Genomic DNA, 20,876 nt, shown 5'->3' with positions numbered 1-20,876 from the left:
AAGTCATTACCGTGTTGATTTTTTTTTTTGGTATATAAAAGTATATAGTACAGTTTTTCGTTAGTGAATTATTTCAGACACTGATTTTATAGACTTGAGCTCATTTATAGTCAGTCCTCATTATTTGCAGATTCTGTGTTTGTGAATTCACATCTTGCTAACGTTTCTCTGTTACCCAAAACCAGAACTCACAGAGCTTTTGTGGCCATTTGCAGACATGCACGGGGTGGCCAGGAATGTGCGTGCCCCATGTGCATGTCAAGCAAGGAGATAAAACAAGGAGACGCTGCCTTCTTGTCTCAGCTCCCATATTGTGACACGCTGTGCTTTTCACTCTACTTAATGCCACGTTTTTGTTTTTTTGGTTTTTTTTGCATTGTTGTGCTTTGTGTTGGTCATTTCTGTTTAAAATGCTCTTCAAGAACAGTGCTGAAGTACTGTCGGTGTTTCTGAGCACTCGTGTGAGGTGCTTTATGGAGAAAATCTGTGTGTCGGGTAAGCGTCCTTCAGGCGTGAGTCATAGTGACGTTGGGTGTGAGTTCTGTGTCAGTGAATCAACAATAAATGTTGAATAAGCTGTCGATACTGTGTCTTCAGGCACAGAAGCACAGAAAACCAGGTTATGAATAAATAGTTCTGCTGACAAAAGTATGACTGGAGGCTCGCAGGAACCTTCCCAGTGTTTTCCCTGGGAGGAAGCCAGTGCTCATGGCAGCTTTATAGAGCACAACCACTGAAATAACAAGAATTGACTAAGAAGATTTTTTTTTTTTTAGCTTTTCTAAATAGAAGTGTTTTCTTTATGTGTAAAAAGATTATTTTTTTTAAACTTATATCTAAAATGCCCGAATTTTTACTAGGTATTGCTTGATTAGGCTTTAGTTAATTCATTTGTTTTCTGCACTATTTACCTTAAATGCAAGCAAAACAAAATTAAAATTGAGTATTTTAAATATTCAAAGATACTCCTCGTGAATACCAAACAACAACAAAAAAAGTCATCCCCTGCCAGAATTGCTTTATTATTTTCATGAAATTATTCTTTATTTGGTAAGACTTTCCTAATTGCCAGGTCATTCATGCGGGACGGGATTTTAATCACATTCAGTACCAGAGATTTATTGAGCATCTACTATGTGCCACTTCATGGCTGAGCACTAGGGGTACATAGGCGTGTGGACAGGCTCTCAGCATCAAGTAGACCTTCACTGTGCAGTAGAGGAATGATCCCTGAGGAATGTCTGAGAGATGTCACCCCACGCTCCTCGCTCCTGTGAATAGCTTTAGTCCCAACCACAAATATATTTGTAAAGGAGTAGCCAGGGTTTTCACTGTGAGGACTGCTGTCAAAAGCTCCCGGTGAGGTCTTGTGACCTGTCAGTCTGACAGATCCGCAGGGTGGGTGTGGGTGCAGTATTCCCTTCTATCAGAAGGAGACGCCTCCTGGCAGCTCTGGTGCGTCACTGAGCATCCGTAGCCCCAAACCTACCGTTCTAGATAGAGCCGGGTGTCCCTGGGCAATAACACAATGAGAGTCACGCTGGTTTTGCTTTGAGATGGCCTCTTTTGTCACAGAGTGACGTAAGGTTTATTTTACACCGGCGTTATGCTCTCCTGTTTATCTTTTCTGTGATGCTCTTGTTTACAATAGCCTGAAGCATTACTGTGGATGTGTTGTTGTATGTGTTCTTGTAGTAGATGCTGTCGTAGTAAAGTAAAACATTGGTGAGTATAGTAGCTAAATTGTGCCAGTCAACCTTCATTTTTGGCACTTTAATAAATTTATTTAATCATTTATAAATATGTAGTATGTTACAAAACGTATTCAAGTAGTAAATTCAAAAGTAAATTTTATAGTTCCTTATACCTTGCTTTCTTCTGTTATAATTTACACTCATATTACCACAGTTTTTCTATGATTCAGTTATGCCAAACAAAATAAATACCCCAAGTTTGAATATATTTTCCATATATATTCATATTCCAATAAACATTTATTTTAATCTGATGCTATATGTTTTTTCTCAAAGTTTTAACATAAAGCCATGTATCTTTCTCCATATCTAAATTTAAGAAATATTTTAAGAAAAAAAAATCTTACTTATAAAAGTAGGGGAATGCTTATTCCTTTGACAAAACATTTCATTTTCTTCCTTTCTTTATAGAATGGTCTACCAGATACTCAAGCCAAGTTCCATATTATGTTTTTATTCTTTGCTGCAGCTATGTTTTCTGTCAGCTTGTCTTCTCTGTTTGGCTATCATTGTTGGCTAGTCAGCAAAAATAAGTCTACATTAGGTGAGTATGCAATTTTGTAGTTAAAAGAACTTAAGTACATAAATAGATACTCATCAAACGTTGCCATATGAGTAAATGCCTGTCTGTCCTGAAGTGGTAAAAATTATTCCTATTCCCCACATTGTTTTGTGGGATGTGACTTAGACACAAACAGATTTACTCATGTAATTTTTTTGCTGTTTATCACATGTAAAACATTGTGTATATGCAGTGGTGAGTAAGGGCTGAACAGCCTGGTGAAGGGCATAGAAAAACCAGTAATTAAACATAAAAGTAATTACAACAGGCAAAGTACTTTAAAGGAAACAAATAGGATCCCGAGGTATATATCAAGGGCTGAGGGTGAGAGAAGGGTGCCTGTTTAGAAGAGTGATCAGGGAAGAACTCACCAAAATAATACATATTTAACCTAAGAAGTCAGTCATGGAAAGAGCTTGAACATCTCAGGCAGAGAAAACAGTATGTTCAAAAGCCTGACAGAGGGGGATGCTGTGAAAATAGAGGAAAATAAATATGTAACTAATAAATGCTTACATTAAGAAAAGAGAAATCTCAAATCAATAACTTCACACTTTAAGAACTATAAAAATAAGAGCAGTTAACCCAAAGCCAGCCAAAGTTAGGAAATGATAAAGATTAGAGAGGAGATAATGAAAATAGAGAATTTAAAGATAGAAGATCCAATGAAATCAATAGTTGGTTCTTTGAAAATAATAAATTTGACAGGCCTATCGCTAGAAATAAAAAAAAGAGAAGACTCAAATTATGAAAATCAGAAATGAAAGTGGGGACTACCAACTTTATAGAAATCAAAAAGGTTATAAGAGAAACCATGAACATTTGTACATCAAAAAATTAGGTAACCTAGATGAAATGTACAATTTCTAGAAACACATAAACTACCAGTCTGACTCAAGAAGAAATAAAAAATCTGAATAGACCAGGAGCAAGTTAGGAAGTTGAATCAGTAACCAAGTACCTCCCAACAAAGAAAAGCCCAGGACTTGAGGGCCTCACTGGTAAATTCAGGCAGACATTCAAGAAGATTAACACCAGTTCTTCTCAAACTCTGCCAAAAAAATTAGAAGGAAACACTTTCTACTCACGCTTTAAGGTTAGCATTGCACTAATTGCAAAGCCAGATAAAGACATCACATGAAAACTGCAATATCCCTTAGGAACACAAATGCAAAAATCCTCAATAAAATACAAGCAAACCAAATCCAGCAGCATATTAAAAGGACCATATGCCGTTATCAAGATTTATCCCAGGAATACAAAGGTGTTCACTAGAACAAACATCATATATCACATTAATAGAAGGGGAAAAACCAAATGATTATCTCAACTGATACAAAAAACGTGTTTGACAAAATATAATACCTTTCATGATAAAAGCACTTAACACACTAAGAATAGGAGGGAACTTCTTTGATCTGATAAAGGGCTTTATGAGAGCCCCACAACTGATATTGCACTCAGTGGTGAGAAAGAAAAACCTTTAAGATCAGGAACAAAACAAGGATGGCGTCTTTCTGCTGCTTTTAACACCACTGGAAATTCTAGTTAGAGAAATTAACCCAGAAAAATGTCCAAATTGGAAAGGAAGTTAAAACTATTCTTTTTCACAGATGACATGATCATATATATAGAAAACATTAAGGGCCCCACATAGCGAAAACAACATCCACCAAAAAATAAAACAAAGTTCTCACTATTTTCAGAACTTGCTGCAAATCTACAGTGATCAAAACATTGTGGTGCTGGTATAAGGATAGAGATGTTGACTAATGAAATTGAACTGAGAGTCCAGAGCTAAACTTACACATCTTTGGCCAATTGATTTTTTTTTTAAATATATTTTATTAATCTTTTACAGAGAGGAAGGGAGAGAGATAGAGAGTTAGAAACATCGATGAGAGAGAAACATCGATCAGCTGCCTCCTGCACACCTCCTACTGGGGATGTGCCCGCAACCCAGGTACATGCCCTTGACCGGAATCTAACCTGGGACCTCTCAGTCCGCAGGCTGACGCTCTATCCACTGAACCAAACCGGTTTTGGCTGGCCAATTGATTTTTAACAGGGATACCAAGACCATCCAATGAGGAATGAATAGTGTCTTTCAGAGTAATATTTGTAAATCATATGTCCAAGGGCCGAGTATCCAGAATATGTAAATATTACAACTCAACAACAAGAGAAACAAGCCCAGTTTAAAAATTTGCAAAGGATTTCAATAGACATTTAAAAAGACATTTCTCTAAAGAAAATATACAAATGGCCAACAAATACCTAAAAACATGCTCCATATTATTATTTATTAGGGAAATAAAAATCAAAACCACAGAGAGTACCACTTGGATGGATATTAAAAATAACCCACAAGCTTTTGTGAGGATGTGGCAAATTTGGAACCTTCACATATTGCTGGTGGGAATATAAAAGTGTGCGGTCACTGTGAGAACAGTTTGGCAATTCCTCAAAATGTTAAATATAGAATTACCATATGACCCAGCAATTCCAGTCTTAGGTATATACCCAAAATAATGGAAAACAGCAATCAGCAGATAATTTGTATATCAATGTTCATAGCAGTACTATTTGCATTAGCCAAAAGGTGGAAACAATCCACATTCCCATCAAAGGATGAATGGATAGGAAAAATATGGTTACATATATTCCAGTGGAATAGTATTCAGCCATAGAAAGGAATGAAGTACTGAAACATGCTACCACATGTGACTGCCTACTGGTTTCCTCTGGGGTGAAGAAAATATGTTGGAACTTGATAAAGGTGGAAGCTGCAGAAAATCATGAATGTACTAAATGTCACTGAATTATGCGCTTTAAAGTTATTAAAATTTTTTTCTTTATTGGTTAAGGTATAACATATGTGTCCTTATCCCCCCATTACCCCCTCTTCCTCCCACTCATGCCCTCACCCCCCTGGTGTCTGTGTCCATTGGTTAGGCTTATATGCATGCATACAAGTCCTTTGGTTGATCTCTCCCCCTTCCCCCCACCCTCCCCTACCTTCCTTCTGAAGTTTGGTGGTTTGATTGATGCTTCTCTGTCTCTGGATCTGTTTTTGTTCATCAGTTTATGTTGTTCATTATATGCCACAAATGAGTGAGACCATGTGATATTTATCTTTCTCTGACTGGCTTATTTTGCTTAGCGTAATGCTCTCCAGTTCCATCCACGCTGTTGCAAATGGTAAGAATTCCTTCTTCTTTACAGCAGCGTAGTATTCCATTGTGTAGATATACCACAGTTTTTTAATCCACTCATCTGCTGATGGGCACTTAGGCTGTTTTCAGATCTTAGCTATGGTCAATTGTGCTGCTGTGAACATATGGGTGCATATATCCTTTCTGATTGGTGTTTCTAGTTTCTTGGGATATATTCCTAGAAGTGGGATCACTGGGTCAAATGGAAGTTCAATTTTTAGGTTTTTGAGGAAACGCCATACTGTTTTCCACAGTGGCTGCACCAGTCTGCATTCCCACCAGCAGTGCACGATGTTCTATAAATTTCACCTCAATTTTTACAGAAGTCTGTAGGAAGAGACCTAGCAATGTTTGAGACACTACCCACATGGTTGATACATAGAAAGCTAAAAAACAAAAAAATATATACTATGAGGTTTGCTGAGTAAGCAGGGACTAAGCTAACTGGAGTTTTCTAGACTAAGGTTGGGAGTTTGGGAATACAGCCAGGACTTATGATCTCAAAGGACACTTCAAACAGTGAGATTCCATGATTATAATTGTCAGTGAAGATTAATTGTGGCCAATGAATGACAATTTTTAATATTCAGGTGAAATCTTATAGCAGATCTATTAGGGTGACAATTGGTATAATAAAGTAATTTCTAAACAAAGTATCTTACTTTCAAAATAGATGTTGGACAATTAAATTTTAATTTATCAAAAGTAAATGAATTGCTTCTAGAAGCTTTTAACTCCTCAAGCTTGTAGATTGAACTTGTAACACCAAAAGGATTTCCTACAATGTGGTCCTCCAGTTATAAACCTGTGTTATACATAAAGCTATATAACTTAGGGCAGTGATGGCGAATCTTTTGAGCTCGGCATGTCAGCATTTTTAAAAAACTCTAACTTAACTCTGGTGCCGTGTCACATATAGAAATTTTTTGATATTTGCAGCCATAGTAAAACAAAGACTTATATTTTTGATACTTAATTTATACATTTAAATGCCATTTAACAAAGAAAAATCAACCAAAAAAATGAGTTCGTGTGTCACCTCTGTCACGCGTGTCATAGGTTCGCCATCACTGACTTAGGGGGATAAATGCTAAGGAACTTGGAAATTGCCACGTATTTTTAGTACCTTCACTCTGCTAATTAGAGTTTTCTTTTTTACATGATGGACAGAACTCATTATACTCATGCGTTTATTCATAGTCAAAAAATAAAATTTTATATTTTTACATCTCAGAAAAAAATGAAGCATGGGAAGAACATTGCTGGCCTTGTTCAGGTTGCATGCTGATATTTACTTCCTGTGTGATCATTTATTTCCTGTGTGATCTTGGGCAAGTCCCACAGCCTCTCTGCGCCTCAGCTTCCATATGCAGTGTAGGCATAACCACACACAGGGTATGATTCTGCATTGGATCTTGGTTTGGACAAACCAGCTTTAAAGTATATTTTGGGTTAGCTGGGAAAAAAGGTACAATTCAATGAAATTGTAAAATGGAACATACTATAAAATTCAGGCTATAGAATGTATGTATGGTCTCATTTGAGTTAAAACCTATGTAGATTTGTATATATCTATATCCATCCACCCATGTATCTAAAAAAGAATTAGAAGATGTAAATTACTTGCTTTTTGTATTTTCTAGTTTTCTGCAATGCCCATCTGCTGCTATAATAGTTAAAAGGTTACTTAGAAATTAAAGTAAATGTAATCATTAGATCCTTTTAAAGCGGTACAGGCAATCTTCATTGCTGAGCTGCTGGTCGGCACATAAGTCCTCAGGGGGTTAGCCATTGATTTTCGAGTGCCCTCATTTAACTCAATCACTTCTAAAGGTACGGGTTACTAGTTAATGTTCATTACTCACGTGATTGCTCTGCTGTCTTTTTTAGAGGCTTTTAGAAGTCCTGTATTTCGACATGGAACAGATAAGAATGGATTCAGCTTGGGTTTCAGTAAAAATATGCGACAGGTTTTTGGTGATGAGAAGAAGTACTGGTTGCTACCCGTGTTTTCAAGGTATTTCGTTGTGAAATGTTTCCGGTATTAAACCAATGAAAGTAATCCAGCAAAGGGACTGTATGATTCTGCACAGGACCTCCTGTTTTTTAGCGTACTATTTTATGATTCACTGTTGTACCAATGTGGAAATAAATTAACTCCTCACCTCCCTATACAGACTGTATTGAAATCAGTGTCTGGCACACGTTTGGCCCATCACGGAACTGTGTTCTGCTCGCAGACGTGAGCGCTGTAACAGAGTCTCACTCTGTTGGCGTTTTCGTGGCTCCGTTGTAAGTGTTTGTTTCCATTATAGTCTCGGCGATGGCTGCTCCTTCCCAACTTGCCTTGTGAACCAAGATCCTGAACAGCTGTCCATGCCTGCAGGACTGAATCCAGCTTCGAAAAAGTAATCTCATGTTGTTCTTTTCTACTTCACTTTCCAATAACATATGTTATCCTCACCTGTCCTTGGGTTACATGATTCTTTGAAAAGTTTTAAGAATATAAGAGAATTCACTACAGTGGTTTCTATTTGGAATGAAGAAGGGAGGAAAAAATCAGGAGCTTTAGTTATACTTGAAAAATTCTGTTATTAATCTGGGTGGTGTGTAAACAGGTTGTTAATTCTCTAAACATTTTAGTTGACTGAAGCATATTGTGATTTTTTAAAAAAGATATTGTACTTAAGCCCTAGCTGGTTTGGCTCAGTGGATTGAGCATCGACCTGTGGACTAAAGGGTCCCAGGTTCGATTCTGGTCAAGGGCACATGCCCAGGCTGTGGGCTCGATCCCCAGTGGGGAGCGTGCAGGAGGCAGCTAATCAATGAATCTCTCTCATTGTTGATGTTTCTATCTCTTTCTCCCTCTTCCTTCCTCTCTGAAATTAATAAAAAAAACTATTTAAAAAAAATTGTACTTAAAAGAGAAAAAAAAGTAAGCCCAGATCAGCTTGCCTGGCGATCAGGTGAGCCGATCCAGGTGGACTTTCCTCTAACTCCCCAGGTAACTTGTAAAAAGATCAGGAAACTTCCCTGAGTCAGGCCTCAGGAGGACGAATGGGATCCCAGACACCTGCTCTTTTGTTAGCAGTTTTGTTAGCAATGTGCACCCTATTCCTGCTGCTCTTTACAGACCTCTGGGCATTATCTGAGCCATTTCTTCTGAGAGAAGGGAAGGGCTCTTGGGAATGTATTAAAGTCGGGAGACTTTTGACAGTGTTTTAAGTCTATTTTGGTTCTAGTCTGTTAAGAATCTAAGGAAAACCTGAAATTTGATTCTGACTTGGCTGCTAACTGGCAAAAGGCAAAACTACTTAAACGTTTAAAATGCTATACATATATGAACAAGTTTTTAAAACTAATTTTTATATCGTTAAGACGGAGTTATTTGAATATGACATACTTCTGATTTTTAATGAAATCCAATAGCAAAAGCATAACCATGATAGCATTCTTAGTTAAATTTTAGAAAGTTTCTTAGGTGCCAGAATGCAGTGCGCATGCACCTATACCTGCGCTCCCCCTGTCTATTGCGGATTTCTTTCTTTCTTTTTTTTAAAATATATTTCTTTATTGATTTCAGAGAGGAAGGGATAAAGAAAGAGAGATAGGAACATCAATGATGAGAGAGAATCACCGATTCCTGCATGCCCCCTACTGGGGGATCAAGCCCGCAACCCAGGCATGTGCCCCCGGACGGAATTGGACCTGGGACCCTTCAGTCCACAGGCTGACGCTCTATCCACTGAGCCAAGCCGGCTAGGGCTAGTGTGGATTTCTTATTGCCAACAGTTCTCCTCTGCAGCCTGGCCTGACCCCAGAATGCGTCTCAAAGCAGTGATCCTGGCGGCCATTCCAAATTATTTTAAATTGTCCAGAGATGAAACCTATTTACCACCCCATCCCTAGAGGGAGCTATGAATAGACCATACTCCCTGTCAATGAGGGATTTCAATGTGCTTCACAGGGACATTCAAAGGCACCAGAGTATTTTGGGTCATGCTCTGAGAGTTTTGGCTTGAAAACTCCTCAGGAGCTAAATGTTAATGGTTTTCTTTACTTTAGTGCAGCAAAATCTAGTTTTATTTAATTTATTTTTTTATTAATTAAATCTTTATTGTTCAGATTATTACATTTGTTCCTCTTTTTTCCCCCCATAACTCCCCTCCTCCCAGTTCCCGCCCCACCCTCCGCCCTCACTCCCCACCTACTGTCCTCATCCATAGGTGCACGATTTTTGTCCAGTCTCTTCCCGCATCCCCCTTACCCCTTTCCCCCACAAGAGTAGTCAGTCCACTCCCTTTCTATGCCCCTGATTCTATTATAATCACCAGTTCATTCTGTTCATCAGATTATTCACTTGATTGTCAGATTCACTTGTTGATAGATGTGTATTTGTTGTTCATAATTTGTATCTTTACCTTTTTCTTCTTCTTCCTCTTCTTAAAGGATACCTTTCGGCATTTCATATAATACTGGTTTGGTGGTGATGAACTCATTTAGCTTTTTCTTATCTGTGAAGCTCTTTATCTGACCTTCAATTCTGAATGATAGCTTTGCTGGATAAAGTAATCTTGGTTGTAGGTTTTTGGTATTCATCACTTTGAATATTTCTTGCCACTCCCTTCTGGCCTGCAAAGTTTCTGTTGAGAAATCAGCTGCCAGTCGTATGGGTATTCCCTTGTAGGTAACTGAGTTTCTTTCTCTTGCTGCTTTTAAGATTCTCTCTTTGTCTTTTGCTCTTGGCATTTTAATTATGATGTGTCTTGGTGTGGGTCCTCTTTGGATTCCTTTTGTTTGGGGTTCTCTGTGTTTCCTGGACTTGTAAGTCTCTTTCTTTCACCAGGTAGGGGAAGTTTTCTGTCATTATTTCTTCAAATAGGTTTTCAATATCTTGCTCTCTCTCTTCTTCTGGCACCCCCATAATTCAGATGTTGGTACGCTTGAAGCTGTCCCAGAGGCTCCTTACACTATCTTTGTATTTTTGGATTCTTTTTTCATTTTGCTTTTCTGGTTGGGTGTTTTTTGCTTCTTCGTATTTCAAATCTTTGACTTGATTCTTGGGATCCTCTAGTCTGCTGTTGGGAATCTGTATAATATTCTTTATTTCAGTCAGTGTATGCTTAATTTCTAGTTGGTCCTTTATCACAACCTCGAGGGTCTCATTAGATTTCTTGTAGGTCTCATTAAGTTTATCTGCAGTTTCTAGAAAATTCTTGAAAAACCTTAAAAGTGTGGTTTTGAACTTTATATCCAGCATTTTGCTTTCCTCCATTTCTGGAATTTATGTCCTTTTTCTTTGTCTCCACATTTTTTATGCTTCCCTGTGTTGATAAAGTGGTTTTCTGTGCTAAGTGTCCTCTAGGGCCCAGTGGTTCAGCCTCCCCAATTACCTGAGGAGGACACTCTTGGTGCACCCCCTTGTGGTCTTTGTGCACAGTCTTGTTGTAGTTAAGTCTTGATTGTTGTAGGTATTACTGGGAGGAATTGACCTCCAGGCCAATTGGCTGTGAGAATCAGCTGTGTCTGCACTGGGAGAACTTCTGTGCTGGAGACACCCCTCTGGGGCAAGACTTGCTTCAATGGGGCTTTGGTGCTCACTGAGTCTGCCCCCTGAGTGTGTCCTTTATGGTTCCACGGAGCTGCAAACTGGATGGTCCCACTCTGACCTCTGGGTACACTGGCTCCTGGATCTCTAGGGAGGTGCTAATCTAGCCTCTGCCTTAGGCTATCCAGCAAAAGCCTCCCTGCAGGGCTTGGGCGGGGCGGGTCCCACGGGATCAACAGGGCGGGGCTAGCAGTTATGGCTGCTCTCAGAGGCCCCACTTCTCAGTGTCTGGGCAATCGCTGTAAGCCCTTCGGAGAGAAAGCTGCCCTCGAGTTCCGACCGATGCCAGACAGTCCCGCTTCTCCTGTATGAGTCTGGGTCCCCAGGGACTCACCCGGAACTGGAGCTCAGAGCCTGAGACTCCCTCCTGATTGAAACGACAACTGCACCCTCAGCCGCCAGCCCGCTCCTTGTGCGCCTCTGTACCTTAGTATTTTACTTCCGCACTGCGCCTCCTCTGAGTCTCGGTATGTTTTTCTCTTTCCTTCTAGTTGTAGAATTTCCACTCAGCCAGCCTTCCTGTGGTTCTGGATGATGTCCGTTCCGTCTTTTAGTTGTATTTTTGAAGTTGTTGTTCGAGGCAGCAAACTCCATTGTTTACCTATGCCGCCATCTTGGTTTCTCCAAAATCTAGTTTTAATAAGTTATTTGTTATGCTGTCATAGCTTTCATAAAATTTAACAGTAGTTTTCAATAATGCTTGTTATCTTTATTAAGTGGTTTTTGTAGTTTAAGACTCTTTGGGTTCTAAAGATCATACCTCTCCCATGACGTGTCCCCAGGGTATGCCCGTTCTGGCACTGTTACCTCGCCAGGTGATCTTGAAGAGGTCAGGCTTCTCCTGTTTCCTTTAAATGTTGAGATTGGATTTTGGCAGCTACAGAATTTTATAATTACCCCTGATTAGCCCATATAAAATTTCTATGGTTATTGTTGGGATCGCTGTGCTCCAAAGTTTTATATCTGGCTATCTACTCAACATTCCCACTTCAGTGTCTAAAAGTCATGAACAGGTACAAAGCAAAACTCCTGATTCCAGCCATCCACTCCCTCACGCCCACCAAAACCTGATTCTCCTCATTCTTCCATATGTGAATCAGTATTTGTGACCTTTGTCCTCCCAGGTACTCTGGCCAGAAACACTGGACTCATTCCAATTCCTTTCTTAAAGTTTTTCTTTATTTACTCCATTTGCAAACCCTATCAGATTCCCCCTCAAATATATCTGTATCATTTCTCACATGAATTGTTTCAATTTCTTCCTGACCTTCCTGATTCCATTTTTTCCCTATTCCTGTCTAGTCATTAAGTCGGCGTGATCCTTTTGAAACATAAATTAGATTTTGTTGCTCTTCTGCTCAAAAACCTCCATTGGTTTCCCATCTTACTCAGAATAAAGACTAATGAATGCCCTTACCTCATTCTATCTAATCTGGCTCCCAGCACCTCTCTGATGTCAGCCCTACTGTTACTCAGTAACAATCCTTGGACACACAGATCTTGGCTGTTCCTCATACACCAGGCATGTCCCTTATTTAGTGCCTTTGTACTTGTTCATTCCTCTTCCTAAATGTTCTTCCTCCAGAATCCTGAATGGTCTGTGCCTTGTCTTCATTTACTTTCTACTCAGGTGTAACTTCACAATAGAGGCCATCCTTGAAAAGCCTTTGTAAAAGAGTAACCTGCTCTGACACTTCCCTGGACACTAGTTGTCGTAGCTCATATTGTCACCTGACTTATTATATATTTATTTCTTTATTATTATTCTTCCTCGGTTACAGTGAAATTTCCATGAGATCAAAGACTTTATTTATTGATGTAATAGATAATGAATATCATTAAATGAATGGATCCATGCCAGCAATCAGTCTCCACGGAGTCCCTAAACAGGACTTAGTCTCCTATACCTGCTGGATGGCCTCTTTCCTGAGGAATCAAAAGAATTAGAGTAAAAGGAATGGGAGACATTCATAGGAATGGAAGACATAGTTTTTAAAAAAGATTTACCTTCAAATTTTTAATAAGGGTAGGTTAAAGCTGCACAAAATTAAAATATTCTCAAATTTTAGATCTGAGATGCAAAAGCATATCCTTTAAAAAATAATAGTTACAGACAACTGAAATATGTGAAATTATTCTGGGAGGAATTTTAAATAGTTTTTTCTTTTGAGCAGTATTATAATTAGTATTTCAGGGTGTTCTAAAATAATAGTTTCTATGCCAATATTTTTTTTTCTAACTCATGTTATTTTAATTTATATATTTATTTTTTCATACCATCCAATATGTCAATATGTGGCATGTATACTTAAATTTTAAAACTCAAGTTGTTCTTTTAAGACTCTTTCATTTTCCCAAATTAAACACCAGGCTTGAAAGACCTGATAAGGTCAGATGTTTTCAACACCTCCTGCAAGATGATGCTCAATTTTGTTGTTTCAGTCTTACAGGGGATAGAGCATTCTTTGTTCAAGACCAGTCAGGCCACTTTCAAAACACTAGACCAATTTTTCCTCAAACTTTTCTTTCTGTCATCACCTTCATAGATTTTTTCCATATCCACATACCACTTAAAAATAACATTTTTCTTTAATATGTTTGTTTAAACTTGCACTGAGATTTATTTTTAAACCAAACTTCATACCACTGTCATAAATGACAAACCAGTATAATTTGTCATAAACAGAGTATAACAATGGAAAATTGGAAATGAAATACTGTTAGGTCTAATTAGATTCCCTTACCTGCTAAAGTCTGAAGCTGAGGCCAAGTTTTTGTATTAAAAATGGAGATTTGCCAGAGTTGCAGGTTGTCACCTTATTGTAATCAGAATGAAGAGAGAACTAAAGAGAGAATACTTTTTCTCATTGCGAGCCAGGGTGATTTAATTGTTCCTGTCTTCCCCCAGTTCTCTTGGGTAACTCCTGCAATGATCTCGCACCACAGTAGTTTGAGTTCCACACTCTGAAAAACACCTTAATATTGTCGAGAGTTAATGTGATGATTGTGATGATGATTATTCTTCTTCAGTCCTGAAAACCATCAATTTCCTGCGAAGCCATTGAGAGAGTCCCAGAGCCACCTCCTTACTGATTCTCAGTCTTGGACAGAGAGCAGCACAAACCCGGGGAAGGATAAAGCTGGTAAGGGTGTGCCTGTTTGGCTTTTCGGATATATTTTATTTTTAAAAAGTTAAAGTAGTGAAAAACATTCCATTATATTTCCTAAAGGGTTTTTCTTGCTTTACAGTCTGACTTTCAGTGTAAATTTACAGTTATTTTTAGGAACTTCTATTTGGGAAGTACTTAAGTGTTTGTTAGCTCTAGAAAATCATTTTGTGAAAGATAGATCTACACTGTGTTTTTTTCCAGCTTAAAGAACCAAGTCTTTTTTCCTGCATACTAAATGATCGAAATAAATTCAGAGTATAATTTTTAAAATGGAAAAATGTAATCAACTCAGACAAAAGATTGAAAAATATCTGCTGTAAAGGATTTCAAATTATGCAGTTCTTTTACCCTAAGATTTCTATCCAATTTCAAAATGTCAAAGTGACTGCATAATTACCATAACTTTAGCTACATGTATTTTCTTCATAGTTCTCTTGTTATTGCTGTAGATTTTAATCTTTTGATTACTTCTTTATTGGCAAAGAACGGCAAGGTTTGAAGCCAGACAGACTTGATTTCAAATCCCAATTTGGGCACCTAATTAGTAGGTGGTATTTGTGAAGTTTACCTAAACTTTTAGATTTAGCTTCCTTATCTTGAAAACATTACTTATTTCCCAGGTTTGGGAAGGCCTAAGCAAAAACAATGTGGTCAAACATGCAGGTGTGAGTAAATGTGTATGGTGTCCCTATAAATGAGTAGGAAACCACTCATTCACCATTGAGACAATGTTAGCCAAAAACTCACTAGGTTGACTAATTGAATTCCTGAATCCTTTCTCCTTCATTCCTGTTCTTTTTCAAACTCTCTCTTAGCACTGCTTAGTTTTAGCTGACTGCACTTTATTTACTGGTTTCCTTGATGTCTCTTTGGGATTTAGTAATGGTGGGAAAAAAAAAATGGATTGTCCCGATTAAAAATTATAAGGTCTTTATTAAATATACTACAGGCCCGATGCATGAAATTTGTGCACTCGAGGGTCAGGGGGGTCCCTCAGCCCGGCCTGTGCCCTCTCGCAGTCTGGGAGCCCTCAGGGGATGTCCAACTGACAGCTTGGGAGCGGGCCTAAGCCGTCAGTCAGACATCCTTAGTGCTGCCATGGAGGCAGGAGAGGCTCCTGCCACTGTGCTCGCCAGCCATGAGCCCAGGTTCTGGCTGAGCTGCACTCCCCCTGTGGGAGCGCACTGACCACCAGGGGACAGCTCCTGCACTGAGTGTCTGCCCCCTGGTGGTCAGTGTGCATCATAGTGACCAGTCGTTCTGGTCATTCTGCCTTAATGGTCACTTAGGCTTTTATTATATAGATTAGGGGCCCAGTGCACGAATTTGTGCATCTTAAAAGGAACTGTGGGCTGCGAGGCTGCGGTGGGCACAGGGGCAGGTCTCGGCCCATCCTCTGTACTCCTGCCCTGCCCCTCCCGCTGTAGTCCCCTGTCTGCTGGCAGCCCCACTCCTGCTGCTCCCATGCGCTAACGGTGCCAGCCCCACTCGCACCCGCTGACAGTGCGGAGCAATTGGGGCTGGCGCCAGCAGCAGGTATGAATGGAGCCGACACTGTCAGTGGGTGGGAGTACTGGGCGGGACCGCGGCACACAGGAGAAAAGAATTTTCAGTAACCACCAGAGGCTCGCCCCAATGACAGCGACCGGCGCTCTGCCTTGGTCTGGTGCCCCCGCTCACCTGCTCCACCATCTTGCCGCTGCCGATGCCTACCATGTTCTGTGCACGCCCTTTGGTGGTCAGCGGCCCTCATAGTGACCGGTTGTTCGGTTGTTCCGCCGTTTGGGCTGTTTGCATATTAGCCTTTTGTTATATAGGATAATCAGTCATATTCTCCTAAAATATTGGCTTTCTTTAAGAAGTCTTGTTTTTTTTGTTTGTTTTTTTGTCCCACTTATTGGTTGATTCTTGTATGTGCCCTGACCATGTTTTTTTTAAAGGGTCGGGCAAAAGTAGGTTTAGTTATTCAAGTGGGAAATAGTACAATAATTAAAAATAATAATACAATTATAAATTCTGTGTTCTGTGTATTTATAACTATAAACCTACTTTTGCCCCATCCAGTATATTCCCTCAGAAGATCCGCATCATTTAAGTATTCATAATTTGGTCTCTCTTCACCTTCAAACCTGCCATTCCATTTTCTGATCTATGGGAAGGACAAAAATTGATGACACCTATTTGCCTTTCAAATTCATCAATTTCCTTAGAGGCAAAGAAGTGATGTATAGTTGCAGGTCAGTTTTTGGGCGGGATGAAGAAGGATTCATGCTGTTAGTAGTTGGCTTCTTGGATTAATATTTCTGTTAACTTTGATAGGTGAATGAGAAACTAAAGTTAAAAAGATGATGTAAAAGAAGAGAAACATGAGAAAGACGAGGTGAGAAAGGGCTCAAAGATTAGTTTGACTAGAATGAGGTTGGTCAAGGAAGAATTAGGAAACAATGATTTTGATAGTGGGAAGTGCCAGGTTCAGTGTGCCTTTTCCCTCAGGTATACATCTCTGTTTTTTTGGTGTGTGTTTTTTTTTGTGTGACAGTGGTTGTGGCCTACACTGTTTCTCATGTGTGTGTTTATATTACCATCTTATTTATAAACACCCATACCATGTACTAGGAAAACTCACGATGAATAAACAAATCTCTGCCTATTTGTTCAAAAGGAACCAAAAAAAGGCTAATTCAAGTTCTTTCTTGAAGGGATGAGCAATCCTGCATTGACCATGGAGAATGAGACTTAACTCTTCAAACAAAACAAATTCCTGTTGTATGAAAGTAAGTTAAGCTTTTCCTTTATGTTTTATATTTTTCACACTTTTCTAATTCTCATAGGGCAAATTGTTTCCATAAGCATTACTTATTTTTGAGTGATTCAAATTAAAAGATGCCTTAGCTGACCCAAAATAAGTTGATGAACAAATTCATTTTTATAGTAATACATTCTGTGGCAAAGGATTGATCCTGGAATGTTGATGTTTACATGTCAATTCTCTTAACATTTCATAGGATTGTACAATTTAAAAAAAATGTTTCTGTCCTTTGGGATACAGAGTAGTCATGTCCTTGATCCCTCATCAGCAGAATCTCACTGGGTCTAAGCACAAGAGAATCACATACTGTTAGTGGAGACCTTTTACCCTCTTTTTGGTCACACTAGGACCCACCCCACAGCATGTGTCATTCTTAAAATATAGGCATTCCAAATCACTTCCATTATACCATAATTTTTAAAAACCTGTACTTCAAAATCGGTTTCTTTAATACATAACCTACTTATAAGCCTGCAGTCAATAGAAAGATACGGTAAAGTGCCCTTTGGAGCAAAGCCATAAACATGTCGACAAAACAAACAGCTATAGCTACCGTTATAACAACTACAAATACATCAAGGTTATCAAAACAACTCTCTATTTATAAAACTTCAATCTAGAATCCCAAAGTCTATGAGAAGTGAGACAGTTGCATCTAAAACAAAATCATTCATGTCAAAGTATTTCATGGCTATCTGAGTGTGTTTTTAGTTTCTGTGTTTGTTTTTTTAACCCATTTGAACCCTCAAAATCTGTTTTTTTTAAATCTTTTTAAATTTGTTTTGTTTGGTTTTAATGAGTAGTTCTCTAAGTAACAGCAAAACACAGATCTGGCCATTTGCCCATTGACTTGTTTTGGTCTTGGATGACTATACATTATGGTAGAGTGGATCAGGTTCATCACAACTATGGTTAGGGGAGTGAAAATGTAATCTTCTTATAAGGTTAAATGTCAAAGACACACAATTAAATTTCTGGAAATGATTCTTAAAATGTAACTATGAATAAACAAATATGAATCACCAACCAATACCACAAATAAATGTTTTACAGAACATAGGTCTGTAAAGCATGCAAATTTTTATAGGAATTTCCTTAGTATTTTGAATTATTAGTAATAATCACCATTGTTTGGGAGGTCATGTGTTAAATATTTTACAAGTTTACATCGTAATATCATGTCATGTAGATGTCCCAGTGTATTGACACAAGACCGCTGTTGCATTTGTTCATCATTATCCTCCACACTTTGCCAAGTACCAGACACGTAGTAGGTTCTAAATAAGGATTTTGTAAATACGTGGTAAAATAATGTTGTTAAAATTAACAGTCTCACAAAAACTTGATTTTATTACATTTGAATATAAGACATAATGGTCTTAACCATAGGACGGCACAAGTCAGCTGCATTGACATTAAAAAGTGACTTTCTGATGTCATACTTTTCATTCTATTGATATAACCAGTGACAGTAAAATGTTTCTTTTTTTAAAAATTGCATTTTCCTAAGGTATAGTTTTTCCAAATAGTTTTTATAATAGCTTTTCTGCTTTACATCTTTGACTTGAAATTCACTCAGTGCAGATTTATATTGAACATATGCTTAATTTAACTACCTTACTAAATGTTATCTTCATATTCTGTTCTCTTTTTGAACTACATTAGTAAATAACCTGTGGCCTTTTATATATTATTTCTTAGTCAGCATATGTCCCAGATAATTATAATGTTCCTAGACCTATAGTAGTGCTAAAGTAGAGACTCAATTTAGGCTATCCAACCTTCCCTCTTATCAATTATAAACAAAAATTGCTGTGTTTCTATGCACATGAAATTTCAGACATATTTCCTTAAGTCCCTCTTCTAACTCATCTGTCACTCCTAAATGTGTAGAGGCCCTCAGACAAATGCAGAAGAACCCTGCCTCTCAAATTGGGGTCCCAAACCAGTATCATTGCCCTCACCTGAGAGCTTAATAGAAACGCAGGATGCTGAACCTCACTCTAGTCCAGTGATGGCGAACCTTTTAGCTCGGCATGTCAGCATTTTGAAAAACCCTAACTTAACTCTGGTGCCGTATCACATATAGAAATTTTTTGATATTTGCAACCATAGTAAAACAAAGACTTATATTTTTGATATTTATTTTATATATTTAAATGCCATTTAACAAAGAAAAATCAACCAAAAAAATGAGTTCGCATGTCACCGCTGACACGCATGTCATAGGTTCGCCATCACTGCGTCTAGTCCTACTGAATCAGAATCTGCGTCTTCTGCATTCTAACAAGGTCCTCTGGTCTTGTATATACACAATATAGTTTGAAGGCATTGATATCGAGGGCTATATTCAAGAACACATCTACTGAGTCTTCTAGTATCGAAAACAGTTTTGAACAAGGGATGTTATTGCAACAATGAGTTTGTTTGAATGGATGAGTTGTTGTTTTCAAAATAGTTAACACAATAGTTTCATGTTTTCTGTTTCATTTCTAGGTATCAGTGCTGTAGATGGAGGAAGAGGCTTCCCACAGGAGGGCACGTTGACCAGTTGTCCCATTTCCCTTTGGCTGGATACGCAGAATATGAATTGATTACTTCTTTCTGAGCTGTTGCTTAAAACATCACCTTTTTCAAATCAGGATACAGATTGTCTCAACTGACACAAATTTCTGTGAAATATTAAAAATAATTGTGTCTTATGGATCAAGGGCAAAAATGCCTTCTATCATAAAAAACTTTGAGGAAATTCATGGGCCAGTTTTCACCCAAATAATTCGGTAGCACAATTTATCACAATTTTCATCCAGAAAATTAAGATGAAGAAACTGAGGTTGAAAAGATTTCTAGTCACATTATAATGATAAGTTTATTCGTAAAACCTGTTACCTATGAAAACATGGAGAGGTAGCCAAACAGACTTCTTTGTTTATTCCTTCTGATGTCAGTCCAGCTTCAGATGGAGTGAATTTATTAAAAGTTCCAAATGACCTATAGTTGAAGATCACCATCCATTTTTGCTAGACTTTAATCTAATTCTAGCTTTTGTTCCCTGCTAGAAAATAAGTATGATCACTGATGCTCGAGCTCACTGATAAGCAACTCGCTAGAAAACTTTTGTCAGAAAGAATACATTTCTATTACATCTGAAATATATTTTTCATCTCTTCTTATCTTAAATTGGGGGAAATCTATAACAATTATGAAAATCGGTTTATTTTTTATGATACTCCTTAGCCAGTTTGGCTTAAAAATTTTTTTAAATGTTTTTATTGATTTTAGAGAGAGAGTAAGAGGGAGAGAAACACTGATGCAAGAAACATCCATTGGCTGCCTCCTGCACGCCTCTTACTGGGAATCAAGCCCGCAACCCAGGCATGTGCCCTGACCTGGAATGGAACCAGCAACCTTTTGGTGTGTGGGACAACACTCAACCAACTGAGCCACACTGGCCAGGGCTTAACATTTTTTAAAGTTATTTTATTTTATTTTTATTGAACATAGCAAAAACATCTAATTTCTGTTAAGAATTCCTGATGGGTCAATCAATTAATCCTCCATTTATATTGATATTATTTCTGTGTTCTCTCATCAAAGGTATGATAGTTTAAATATATAGTTCGTCATCTATTAAGATTAAATGATGCAAATCATCAAAAATTATACACTTTTGGAAATTTAAACATAAGTAAATGGTGTGCTGTTTGGAAATTGAGTTTCAGGTAAACTGAAGTGGTGTGTTTGTTGATGCCAAAATC

At 38.2% G+C, this 20,876-nt stretch overlaps 1 protein-coding gene and 1 long non-coding RNA gene across 2 annotated transcripts in view; one reads left to right on the top strand and one right to left on the bottom strand.

Moving 5' to 3' along the window:
- Positions 1 to 19,871, top strand: part of ZDHHC2 (zinc finger DHHC-type palmitoyltransferase 2) — a 57,727-nt gene extending 37,856 nt beyond the window's left edge. The window contains exons 8-13 of the mRNA XM_036296597.1: positions 2,166 to 2,298; positions 7,422 to 7,548; positions 7,847 to 7,939; positions 14,170 to 14,282; positions 17,009 to 17,083; positions 19,615 to 19,871. Of these exons, the coding sequence (XP_036152490.1) occupies positions 2,166 to 2,298; positions 7,422 to 7,548; positions 7,847 to 7,939; positions 14,170 to 14,282; positions 17,009 to 17,049 (507 nt within the window). The 3' untranslated portion in view covers positions 17,050 to 17,083; positions 19,615 to 19,871. The remainder of the gene's footprint in view (positions 1 to 2,165; positions 2,299 to 7,421; positions 7,549 to 7,846; positions 7,940 to 14,169; positions 14,283 to 17,008; positions 17,084 to 19,614) is intronic.
- LOC118649493 lies at positions 19 to 7,532 on the bottom strand. The gene is made up of 2 exons (XR_004965669.1): positions 7,397 to 7,532; positions 19 to 1,701 (listed from the first exon to the last, which is right to left on the bottom strand). It is a non-coding gene; the product is annotated as an uncharacterized LOC118649493 (long non-coding RNA).
- Positions 19,872 to 20,876: the final 1,005 nt, after the last annotated feature.

This window comes from Myotis myotis, unplaced genomic scaffold, assembly GCF_014108235.1.
Source record: "Myotis myotis isolate mMyoMyo1 unplaced genomic scaffold, mMyoMyo1.p scaffold_m19_p_3, whole genome shotgun sequence".
Classification (NCBI taxonomy): Eukaryota; Metazoa; Chordata; class Mammalia; order Chiroptera; family Vespertilionidae; genus Myotis; species Myotis myotis.
The sequence above is the reverse complement of the archived record's forward strand: the minus strand, read 5'-3'. Positions and strand labels throughout refer to the sequence as shown.